This window comes from Anser anser, assembly GCF_964211835.1.
Source record: "Anser anser genome assembly, chromosome: 26".
NCBI classification, from domain to species: Eukaryota; Metazoa; Chordata; class Aves; order Anseriformes; family Anatidae; genus Anser; species Anser anser.
Window position 1 is genome coordinate 1504904 of NC_139747.1, and position 12781 is coordinate 1517684.

The window sequence follows — 12781 nt, forward strand, 5'->3', positions numbered from 1 at the left end:
ATGTTGCTTTTGCAGTGCCAAGGACAAAGACATCCTTGTCCTGGATTAGAGCTTGTACATATATGCAGACAAATAAACAAGGCAAGGCACTTTAGTGAAATAGTATAAAAGCAAGATGATATTCTTGAATTGGTTCGCTGTTGTCACTAAACGGTAAACTTCAGTTTTGGTCCCATTTCTGTAGACTTGCAGTTTTTCTAGAAAATGGTGCCCAGTACACAGTTTTCCAGCACAAACTCCCATACAAGGCTCACTATAAAACCAGTGAAGCATTCCAAAGCACTCATATCTGAACATCTTGTTTTATCACAGAAATTAACGTGCCACTCAGACAGTAATCTGAGATGTCAGTAAAAGACTCTTTATTCATAAATAACTGATATGCAGTAATTTATGTCTGTACATTTATCTTCAAAAGGCTATAGCCATACAATTTTTGCAAACTCTACATAAAACATCCAAACTGTCCATTATTACATTTTCAGTACAATATAACACAGCTGTTTGGCATTACCAAATATATATATGTATATATATTTATATATGTACATATGCTGAAAAAAGAAGCCAGTGCAGCCTTTTCCAAGGAGTCTTTCCCAAGTATTTTACTGTACAACATTCAGAATTTACATCGATAGAACAAGGCACAGAAAGTGTGGTATGAAGCCAAGGCCATGCTTTTTTCATTTAATGTTCTTCTATCTCTCCTTCTTACTCCTTCAGCTTCATACTATAGAAAGCAATCAAACCTCTGCTCTTTTTTCAGTTCTAAACATACTTAAACCATGGGGAGAAGCGGGGGGAGGGAAGAAAGCGCAGTTGACTGAGCAAAAGTCAACGTTTCAGAACCTGTTCACTGTATAAATAGGGGAGCAGAAGAGAAAATACGTCTCACTATAGAGGAATAGTGGTTTTAATATTTATTTTGTGTGTGTGTGTGGTTTTAGTATTTATTTATTGTGTGTGTGTGTTTAGGTTGAGGTTCCTCTCTCCCCATTTTGTCAAAAGGCTGGTCAAAAGTTTTGGAAGTTGGAAATGCAATGGAAATTTTCAGTTAGGTAGCGCTAGCCATGAAAAACACTGATTTAAGTCTTGGCAGACTGACCAGCATTCATTTTTACTTCATTCGAATTAAAAAAGGTGTGCATTTAAAGATTTTGTACCCATTTATAAACGGAGATCAGGGTTGGAGTGGGAATGAATTTGATTAAGAGGTGGGAGGAGGTGACTGCATTTCCCAATTCACAAGTTATGTGGTGTCAGTTTATTATTCCCAAATATATACCAGGAGTACGTATACGCCACCTCCCCAGTGAGGCACCTGTGTACTGCTTACTGATGCATTAGGAAACCGTGAGATTCTGCGATGGTACCTGCTTTTTAGACTGAAAGTGGAAAGAATGCACGTAAAAATATCCCTCCCCTTCCAACTTCACTGCACAAATGGGGGAAAACTGAAAGCACTGTTTGAAAAGATGCCATCATCATGACGTTAATATTCCAAACTTCAGTAAGGGAAATACCAGGTCTTACAATTTTAAACTGAAAAAACAAAGCTTCAGCCAGTTCTAAGTGAGGATTTGTTAGGAAACATTCTTGTTCTCTGTAGCAAATACACTTGCTGTTAGATCCATGTCTTCCCCCTCCTGCTGTATCAGAAAAAACTTACACCAGGCTTGGTGCGCAGCACCCTGAACTTCCTATTCTGCTACACTTTTCCTTTTGGGATTAGACAATAAGATTTATATACAGAGACCAGGTAACACAGGGGGTTGACATCTTCTTAAATCTGCAGAAGTACATTCTCAACCAAGGTTATCACACCAGGGGCAGACAAACTAAGTAGCTGCTGACAAAACCACAGTTCTACAGTAGGTGAGTGGCTAATCTCATTAGATTACAGTACACTACATTACAGATCAGGGATGGGTCATCTAATCTCCCTATCCCTTAACTAAATTTTCACAAGTGACTTCAGCTCTAGTTACCCTGTGACAGCAAGGCAAGAAGGCTACCCATTGAATCCTGGCTCACCTGGATTCCCTTGTAAAGCACAAACCAGTTATTCAATACAACTGAACAGCTTATTTAAATGCAGCTTTTGCAATAGCTTGAAAATTACAATACACCCCTACCCACCCAAGCCCCAGACAAGAAACACTAGTAAAGTCTGTACTATTCACCTCTAATACAAAAAATATAGTGGCAAATTCCTAGACATTTATTTTATTTTTGGACAGAACAGTGAACAAGAATACTGATAGGTTTTTCTTGTGGCAATGAGTAGAACATCAGTTCTGTTTTCTGCATTGCGGGCACTGTTACTATCAAATGCTTCTCTAAGTGATTCTTTAATCTTAGAGCGGTTTATTTATTTTTGTCCATGTTGGAAAGGAGATTTTTGCTACTGTTTGTTAGTGTTGGTAATGAGAGAGAAAAGCTAGACTGTGCGTTATTAGAAAATGATTCATGATCTTTCGCCAGTGGATTGAGGTTTTTTGTTGTTGTTGCTGTGGGTGTTGTGTGCTATATACCTGCTGGTTAAGTTACTGTATTTATCCAGGAAACCTTTAGGTTCTAGGTAATTTTTAACTAGACAATCATTACCTATGCAGGAGAGGATATATGTGCCATTTTACATGCTGCTGCAGAAAAAACACCAGCCTCTCCTGAAGCAGGAATCGTGTCAAGGGAGTAATTTTACCAAGCATATATCACAAACGAACATCCCATAGAAAACACTCTTCAGCAGGTTTAACATGCAAAAGGTTCTCAGTGAATAATGTTAACCACCTCTACTACTGTGTAAAAAGTGTGAGAACGTCCTAGGTATAATCCAACTCAGTAGAACAAAGGCTAGAAAGACAAATCTTCAGATCATTCACAGTTGTTAAGGACTTAGATATAATTTCCTGTTTTCATTTAGTTAATTACCATCCAAGACTTAACGCAGTCCTTTGCTTAAAAGTAACTCTATGTTTTACAGGCTGAAACAGACTGAAAAAAAAAATTCAAATCATGACGGGAAGTCCCCCAACAGTTTCTCACTTGTTCTAGTTTCACTGTATACCTAAGCTACATTTTTTTCTAGTGGAAGATAATAGCTGGAATCAATCAGTTACTGAATGTTTTAAAACTCTCTAACAGCGATGTCTTTCAACTGAAAAAAAAAAAAACACACCACAAAACAGAACCGAGCTCTAGTATGAGGCCCACATGGTCCTACGAAGAGATCCCTGTTCTAGCCATTTAGGCTGTATTAGCGTCTCTCTTAACATGCTGAAAACAAGCTGTGCACAGGCCCATGGAGGAGGAGACCAGCTGCTGCCAGAGATAAAAATATTAACAAAAATAATTCTTAGTATTTTAAGAGAATTGTGTTGGTATCTTTCCATCTATTACAAGAAGTCCAATAACATTTTTGTAGGAGTACATCGTGGCTTTATGGGACTTGCGCTGGTAAATGAGGTTAGAATTTAAATCTACAGAGCAGCGTTCTTTTCTTTGTGGCTTAAAGGATTTTAATGTAAACTAGTAAGACTGCAAAAGCAATGTTGTAAAAACTGTAAATTAGCTTTACGATGCTGCAGTCTGGCAAAGCTGTGAAGTGCACCATTTTAGTGACAAAATTGTAAGTCATTTAAAAAATGTAACTATTAGTCTTAAATGACTCACAGTACAGAAGTATCTGGAAGTGCTTAGGAAGATGAAAAAATACTAGAGCAGATTCTTTGGTGATGTAAAATCAACATGGCTATTTCACTGCATCAGGCTCAGGGCAGCTAGATGGAATCTGAAGTGTACAACATTGCATTTCTCTTTCTTTTACTTTTTGGTTTGTGAAAGACACTTTTGAAAAGTTATTTTTCAAAAGCCATCGTTTAGAAAATAGAGGAAAAGAATTGAGTTTGAATTTCTGGCCTCTAATCCTACTTCAGATGCGCCTTTACATCTGGGTTTTGGATCAAATCACATGCATACACACACACATACAGATTTCCAAAAACAATCTTTGTAACATAGTTGTTAAAAATATGCTCTTAGAATTTTAAGATTGCTAATCCTTTCCAACATATCTATTTGTACAGCATTTGCATACAAATTCTAAATTATCATTCTGCGAGAATACTGTATTGCAAAGCATCCTTAGAGCAGACTGTGGGGGAAAAAGCTGACAGAATTTATCGGCTGCTTTTTACTGTGAAAAAGCAAAAGAAAACAACATTTAACATCTTTTACTTATAGTGTTTTTCTATTTGTTGTTAATGGTAGCAAAATCCATTTGCAGCTCATTTATATGGTAGCAGAAATATCCCCCCCATGTTATAATTTCTCTATCTCTAAAACTGGGACAGTGCATGAAAAGGGGAGGAGAAGCGGCACAAGCCTCTATAATTAAAAGTGCTAAGTGTTATTAATATCATCCCATGATGCTAACATAAAACAACAGAAAGGGAGCATCTGAAAACAGGCATATCTGTACCAGATACAGACGGTAATCAACAGATGCAAATTTCCCAGGAGTAGGAGAAAAGGGAAGAGAAAAAGACTGAGCCTATCTTTCCACCTCAAGTCTAAGTTATTGTCTGATTACTGCTTACTATGACCATCGTTATCATGGAGAACAAGTTAATTTCTTCTTTACAGAAGATTTTATGATTTGACATTCTCTGTCACCTCTCAGTCTTATCTTAAAGCTATGCGGTTTTTCCTCACAGTTTTATTTTCTGGATGTTCAGGCAGCTGAATCCACTCTGATGATGTATTAGCTTGAGTCATTTGCACAGTAAAGTCAGTTACTGTGTTCTCAGGAGTCCCACACTCCCTCACAGGCATTTCTCGCGGCTTTATGCTATAGCAAGATCTTCATCCTCTGTGATTGATACTGAACGTGGGAACAGTGAGAAATGGAGGAAATGAAAGAATTGAGTGATTTAGCCTGCATTCTTGTTGAATAGCAGACAGGTCATTGGTCACTCCATCTCCAAAAAGATACATAACTAGAGATGATACAGAGAATAACAAGGATGTTCAGGGAAACAGAATAGACCAGGATTTTTCAGCCTAGAAAAGAGAGTGAGGGGAAATGAAGTCTGTAAGATAATGAATAATGTGGACAAGGTGATTTGGTAACAGTTATTCAGTATTCCTTATTACACGGAACTAGGGAGGCCCAGTGCAAGTGCTAGGCAGCAAGTGTTAAACAAAGGAAAGGCCATTAAAAAAAAAAAAGGCAAAACAGGATTGTGGCACTTGTGGCTAAATGGATGTTTTGTCTGATGTACTATGGCAGTTCTTAGAAGACTCAGGTGTACATCTCAATAAACTCACATTAGCAGCGTAGGCCAGCAGTCTAGTTACTGTTTCGAATTCCTTTCTAGTGGGATAAAGGTACGAAAGTATTATGTAAATATATGTAAGTATTATAAATTAAAATCTTACCTCAGGCCCCAAACTGAAAAGCTACTTTTCTGGCATTGTAAGAAACTTCAACATCAATTCCTTTTCAGTACATTAACTCAGACACTAGACTTTGTTGGCTCTGACTTGGATTTTGTTGTACAGCCCAGATCCCTCCCGTCTTTGGGGGTCTGGCCACCTTCTGGTTCCTCTCCCTCAGCCGTACTCAGCAGTCAGCAGCAGCGCTGGGGGTCGCTGTACAGAGAGGATTTTCAAATCTACCCAAGTCTTGACTGTAAACACTATGCATTTCCTGAGAAAGAGGCTTTAGGTCTAAGCTCCATCTAGCAGCTCTTGTGACCCTACACGTCGTGAAACAAGAGAAGGCAACGCATACAGCTCCTCAGAACGACACGACAGTCTTATGGCCCGTGCAGGGTAGTACTTAGGTCTTTGTTGTGGAGCTAACCTAAGCTAGCTTGAAAAAGCAGCAACCAAATTAAAACTGTATCTGAGGAGAAGCTGAGAACAAATTAACTGCTGGAGAGTGACTGTAGCAGGTTTCCCAGACAACGACAGCTCACTAAAACTCCATTGCTTTTCTGTAGATGCCATTCCCTATTTTTTTTTTATTCATGACATTTTGTCCAATGAAAAACAGGTTTCTGAGGAGGAGGAATGGAAGTCACTCGAAATATAACTCAAAACACAGACAGAACCATGTGCTGCTGAAAAAAGTGACAGCTTGCTGCCAAATAAGCTGGTATTTTTGTCTCAGTCTTAAATATGCCTGCAGCCATTATGATTTCCCATTGCAAACAGGAACTCTGATGTCAGACTGCATGAAATACTGAAGTGCAAAAAATGTTTGGGGAAGTCTACGTATTTGTAAGTCTAAGGCTATTTCAGCCTGCTGAGCTGGGAAAGCAATGAAATTTGCAATTTCAGATCAACAAGAATAAGCAAAGTCTCACATCAAGAGCTGTTGATTGCACTTTTCAGAACTGGCATCCTGGATAAAGAAATAGTTTCAGCTGATTATAGATTTGCACACTGAGTACCCACCCTGTGGCTTGTTGTGCTGGTCTCAGCCAAATATGAGGTTTACAAAAAAAAAAACAACACAGAATTCACATTTTCAATTTCTTGCTCTTCCATAAAGCTCCTCAGGTCTTGTTCATGTTCATGCTTTGTATTGATTGTGCTCCTGTCACCAAAGCTGATAGCCTTGGGCCAGACCGAACAAGCACCTAGGCTAATTTTCAAGAATACATGAGTGAAAATACTGGTTAAATTTGGTTTGGTACTAGTTCTACTAGGACACTCACTCACAGTGACAGCTGGTTTTTTTTGGTTCAGTTGAAGTAACAAATTATTTTTGTATGAGATGGATAAAAAATGAAGAGAATTCACTAGTTAAATTCTGGTTTTGGTGATAAATGCAATATGTTTTTAACTAAACCAAGCATAACATAGCCAGCTTTATATTCTGCAAAATTTGCAAACTGTACAATGAAACTGAGCCAATTTCTGGCAGTACTATGTGGGGTTTATCCTTTCTATCTGAAACTAAACCAAAATTAAAATGTACTGATTGAATTCACCTTTGCTTTTTAACTTAGTTCCACCCCCCCCCCCCAAGTGTAAACTTGCTAAAGTAGGGCTGGCAATCTCCTGAATTTCATTTGATTATTTAAATCTACCCGCAAAGAAACATTTTTGACTGAGTGAAAATTTCTCCCACGTACTCGCAAACACTAATTCCACAGAGAACGGCTTTGTTCTGTTGTCTCGTTAAGGGAACAGGCAGGAAGACTGCAGCAAAGGTATGCTCAGTGGGGAACTGATTTTTTTTTTTAAATTGTTTGAATGACACTTGATATCAATCAAATAGCTGTAAGATCTATTAATTCCTCCAATGTCTGAACACGGTAAGACCAGATTTTCAGTTGTCCTGTAGCTAAATTACAGCAAATCCAAAGTGACAACATGATGCTAGGAAATGACATTTTAAATCCGCTCTTTAAGTGTGTTAAGTTGGAAATGCAGGGCAAAGGGGACTCAAGGCCCCAAGAAGACAAACCTTTAAACCAGGATTAACCTCTAGTGGCTCTAAATATTCACTATCATATTTGCTGGTAATCACTAGGCATTATACTCTTCTTTAGCATCACTGTTTCCTTAAATACATTATGTCATAATATTTACCTTGTACGGCTCTGTATATCACTCCTTCCTGCCCCGGGCAATGATAGATGTGTAGTTTTGTTTTTGAATTTGATATATGAATCTTAAATGAGAGAGGACTGTAGCACAGGGAGAGCTTGTGTTTTCCTTATTACCGAGATGATTTTTAACAGGGCTTCTTCTGCTCCTCCAGCTGATAACTGCATTGTGGAAATGAGCGTCTGCTTCCTTAGTGTGCAGAAACCCTTATTTCCTCCCTGCCAAAGAGATTCTCTAGTGTAAAAGTCAAAGCTGGCCATCGGTTCTTGAATGGAAAAGAAGGGACTAAAGTCCGTTTTGTCTGCTGTAGTTGAAGTCAGGCTCCTCAATCTCAGTTTCTGTTATGTCTGAGATTTTGGAGTGTGTCCTTCCTATTTCTTCCAGTGCACAAGCAAGGGAGTCAAGGTCTCCATCATGTTGATGTCGGGCTTCCCAGAGGTCCAGAATGACAGCAGATGGACTGCTTTGTGTAGCAAAATAGGAGAGATTCCTGAAAGGATGGGGGGGGGGGGGGGGGGGGGAGGAAGATGAAACAAAAGGATTAGGAGAACTGTACAGTGTAACACTATGAAAATGTTTACTGAAAATGGAAGTGCCCTGTGTAGTGCCTGTAGAAGTATTTAAAAAAAAACAACGCTACAAACAAAAACCAGGAAATCTTCAGCAAGATCTAATTAGATGAGTGCAGGGAATCCTCCATAGGACACACACTGGTGCTTTTATTCTTTAAATGTTACTTGCTCAATTTAGCAGAGCTAGGATGAACACAGGATTCGTTTCTTCTGAGGTATGTAAATGCTGGTCAGCACTTACCATCCTGTGTATTGATTTAGGCAACAAGTCAGTTCTGGAGAGTGTCATCATCTGGAGAGCAAGTTTAGTAAGAATTTATCAGGGAGAGAAACTGTAATTTAAGTTGATGCTTGTAAATTCCATGAAGTTAAATCATATAGTTTCATTTGTAAACTTAGATTCATTAAGGTATAGTTTTTAGAACTTCGCAGGAGTGATATTGGTAAAGAATTTGGTAAAACAAAGTGAATATCTTTAACACATTACTCTAAAACTCCTTCTATTGACTGGCTTTGGACATAATCATCCAAACAAATAAATGACCTTTATGCTCACAAGCATAAATGTTATTTATAGCATAGAATAGTATTACTCCTAACAGTAGAGCAGAATTTCCTTTGAAATATGCCCTTTCCTTAAAAAAATCTTCAAAACATTTAATTTGGTTTGGAATAGAACATAGCAGATAGAAGGCAAGACAGCAAGCTGTATGAGTTTTTGAGAGAACACGTGCCAAAATCTTCTTGAGTCTTGTACTTTACCAAGACCTCAGTCTTGTGGGTGTACCAACTGAGCTTAGAAGCTAACATCAGGTGGGATGGGACACGTGGGTTTATTCGGGGGAGAAAACAGTTCCTGTTTTCAGTAGCTAGTCATATAGATAAGAAAGTTACAATTAATCCTTGAGAGTAAGAAAGGTGATTACTATTTACACATCTTTAATACCAGCAAGCAAACAAGCAAACAAACCCCGTAACATAATAGCAGGAAATCATTCTTAGTGCATATGTAAATGTTCACCTTTCAAAATTGCCTTCCATTACCTGCTGATGCTGTTTTTTTGTGCTAACATCTGCCAGTCTTTGCCTTTGGCATTGGGTGTGTCAAATGTTGCACAGATTCTTTGCCTGATGGAGTAGGGGATTTTGAATGCTTTTGCGCCCATCTGTGCAGGGAAGTTGCTGTCATCATGTGCAAAGAAAGTGATGCTTTCTCTTTCACTCTACACAGAATATAAAAACAAAGCAGTTAGTACAGCATCAGGCTTTGTGCCTACCTTCAGGTCTGTAGGTGGCTCTCTTTAGCACGTTAACAGAGTAACATCAAGAGTCCTACCATGTACTCCTGTTTACGAATGGGGAACTGAGACAAGATTTTTGCACAGCCTCGTCAGAAGGAGAATAACTGTGAGTGCAGACAGTTCTTTTCTGTATTCTTTCTGCTGCCTTGTTATGCAGGATCAACCTGCAGTGAGTTTAGCTACATGTACCTGTTGGTGCATCAAATCCACTTTTGGAGGAAGAAAGCATCAAATCTCAGTCTATGATTCCATCTACAGTTTGAAGCAGTGACAACAGAAAATGAGACAGCTGGGAGGGTTTTTTTTTTCTGATCTGTGAAGGAACTTCTAGCACATCACAACCACCTATGTCTAAAAACATTTAAAACAGTGTCATTTTCCTTCCACAAGTTTCCTATTTTTGGGTAACAGATGAAGTCCAAGAGAGCAGTGACTGGGAGGTGAATGCCACAGAAGAATATGGCTGCCTAAATCTTTAATTGCTTAAGCCTAAAATGTAGATAAAAATCTCCCATTTGTGATTTTTTAAAAGCACCTAAGTTCTGTAAGTACCTCAGTTCTTCCACATTAAAGATCTCTATGGAATCCAGGTCCTTTTTGTAGATCCGTCCCTTTCTTTTCCTACGAAATTTTACCAGTCTTGTGTAATGGAGTCACATTTCCATGCATTATTTGTTTCAGAGCAATGCAGCATAAATATTAAATAACAATGATGCTATAGTCTCTTCATATAACATTTATGACACATCCCAAAAGTCATCCATGCAAAGTAATAGCAGTGCTGTAGATATATCATGTTGTCTGACTTTAAATTAAATATGCAGAACAATAGTAGGTTTTCATACCCTGCACATGTGAGATAAGCTACTGCTACCTGGTTAGTTCAGGAATTCTAAAGCAATGAACAATTCAAGTATTCAGTTGTTATTTATATATTTATTTTATAGTCAAATTATCCTCACTTTTCCTTCATTTTTTGAGATAGTCACGAGAAAGCCTTCCGTATTAGCAAATCTGTTTGAGGACAGAATTGTTAGATGCTCTGGGGACTTGTGGATAGATAGGTCTCTTAAAAGAAAAAAGTCACAGATATTTAGAGAAGGACAGCAAGTACTGAGATGTTTAGAGAAGGACAAAAGTTTTTTATGGAACTTCTACAAAGAACTGGCAAATGCTTGGACATATTCTGAAAATGTTTTTATACTGAATGACATTTGTGGTTTTCTTATTCAGTTGCCACATTCTTTGCATAGTGCATTTAGCACATGAACGTAAATCTTTAATACAGAAGTACCTGGATACTTTTTAAACATTAATCAATGAAGATGCTTAATAATCTAAAAAAGGTAGCTGAAGTTCTCATTGCTGTAGGACTCATTACCAGCTTGCTCAGTGCACCATTGCTTTCTTTCACGTGTGAGCAAAGCTGCAGTCCTCGGAAGACATTCTGTGTGTACAAAAAAGCCCCAGTGGCCCAACAGCAAACGGGCAAGCCATCCATTTTCAACTCTCAGTGCTCTTGAAAGATACTCAAAACCTTTCTGCAAGAAAACTATTACTACTGACTCAAATATAGATGATTTTTAGTGTTGTAAAATCTCTGTAAGTACATCATTTGATTTCTACTGGAAATAGAAACTAATGCTTTGTAGACTTGTTACAGCTTTGAACAGGCCGTGAGAAAACAGACTGAGGTAGAAAGGGCAAAAACGGGGAGGGATTGTGGCTCACACTGCTCAACAACTTGAAAAAACCACCACAAAACAGGGAGAACACTTTACCTCTAGAATGGATGTCTGGATCTGTAGGATTTGCTCATGACCCTTGACTTGTCGGACGCAGATCTTGCAGGACAGCTGCGTCGTGGCAGGAGTGTAGCGCTCCAGCGAAAAGGCACAGTGCAGCGGCTTCTGGTTGCTGCACCACACGCGGGAGAACGGGACTTCCTGCGACAGAAAGTATCCCCCGAGAACGGGGAGAAACGCTTTCAGTTTGGTTCTCCCTTTATAATTAAGTTCTTAGCAGACAGAATGTAAATCATCTCACAGCTACAGAGTGACACTGGATCCTCCAAGAGGCACAAGATGCCAGGAAAACAGCTGCTTTCAACACCTGAAGGTGTCCGTCTGCCTTCCTAACATGCTTGCCACAGCCTCTTCCTGCTCTACCACCCCAGCAGTTTTTAAGGGTTCCCCCTACTGACTTGTGAACATGGTGGGAAGGCTGCCAAGCACTCAGCATCTGCTCCTGCAGGATGGCCAGGACAAACAAATGCACTAGAGGAATTCTGACTGCCACCTGCTATTAACTGCTTTGATGCTGCACTTTTACAGGATGATTTATTCATCTGTTCAAGCCTTGAAAGAGGATCTTTGCTAATTTGAGAAACCAATAACATAAATCTTTCCTTGTCATAGTGTCTGACAATGGTGTCATTTGCTGGACCAAACAGACGGTAACTGAACAGGCTCATTTCAGTTGTTCTGGGCAACCAAAACTTTTAAAGCCAGTTTGTTCTTAAAGTGCTGGCTCGTAGGAGAGAAAATGATTAAACACTGGAAGAAACCCCATAAAGAAATGGGTTCTTTTATGTATAAACAGTCTGGAACCAAATTGGAGCTGCCAACAGGCTTGGGACATTTCACAAAACATTGCCCTGAGAAGGAAATACAAAGTCAGTGCAAGTCGTTCTGCAGTTTCTGCTAGAGACAATTGCTATCTTTCTCAGCTGTCCAAGTCATTCAAACTATACCCAATTATAAAATGCAAATATTTATTTGGCTTCAGTACCAGCATTGTGTCAGACCCCTCCATCAGCAGAGGTTTTGCACATGCTTCTTTTTAACCCTGAGTTCCTGCTGAGAGACTGGGTCGTGCCTGCTGTGATCAAAATCTCCAGCAGGTTCTGAGCCCTCCTTAAAGCAAACACAGCACGTAAGCATTCTTCCATGGATTATGGATCCCTCATCTGACTTTTTATTTTTTGGTTTTATCTTGAAGCAATAAATTTAATAGCTACTTTGGACCATGCCACTTGCATTAGATTCAGCAAAACAAGGCCCTTGCAACATGTAAAGATTAATACAGATAAATTTGCACTGGCTATCACGACTTGTTTTAACAGCACCCTGTAGTTTAATTTGACTGAAAACTCTAGACTATTACTTGCCAACAGAGAACAAAAATACCTGAGTTAAATATACTGTAAACAATACATTTATTCATAGAAGATGTACACAGCCTTAGGAAGAGTGCTGAGTTGCACACAAAATATTCCGGGGC

At 38.9% G+C, this 12781-nt stretch overlaps 1 protein-coding gene across 6 annotated transcripts in view; it reads right to left on the bottom strand.

The window, feature by feature from the left end:
• Positions 1-338: 338 nt before the first annotated feature.
• The window catches only part of UNC5D (unc-5 netrin receptor D), a 155884-nt gene continuing 143441 nt past the window's right edge, over positions 339-12781 (bottom strand). For all 6 annotated transcript variants that reach the window (XM_083812026.1, XM_083812025.1, XM_083812024.1 and 3 more), the window contains 3 exons: positions 11281-11445; positions 9243-9421; positions 339-8116 (listed from right to left, as the gene is read on the bottom strand). In XM_083812026.1, coding sequence (XP_083668152.1) covers positions 7912-8116; positions 9243-9421; positions 11281-11445 — 549 coding nt within the window. In that variant the 3' untranslated portion in view covers positions 339-7911. The remainder of the gene's footprint in view (positions 8117-9242; positions 9422-11280; positions 11446-12781) is intronic.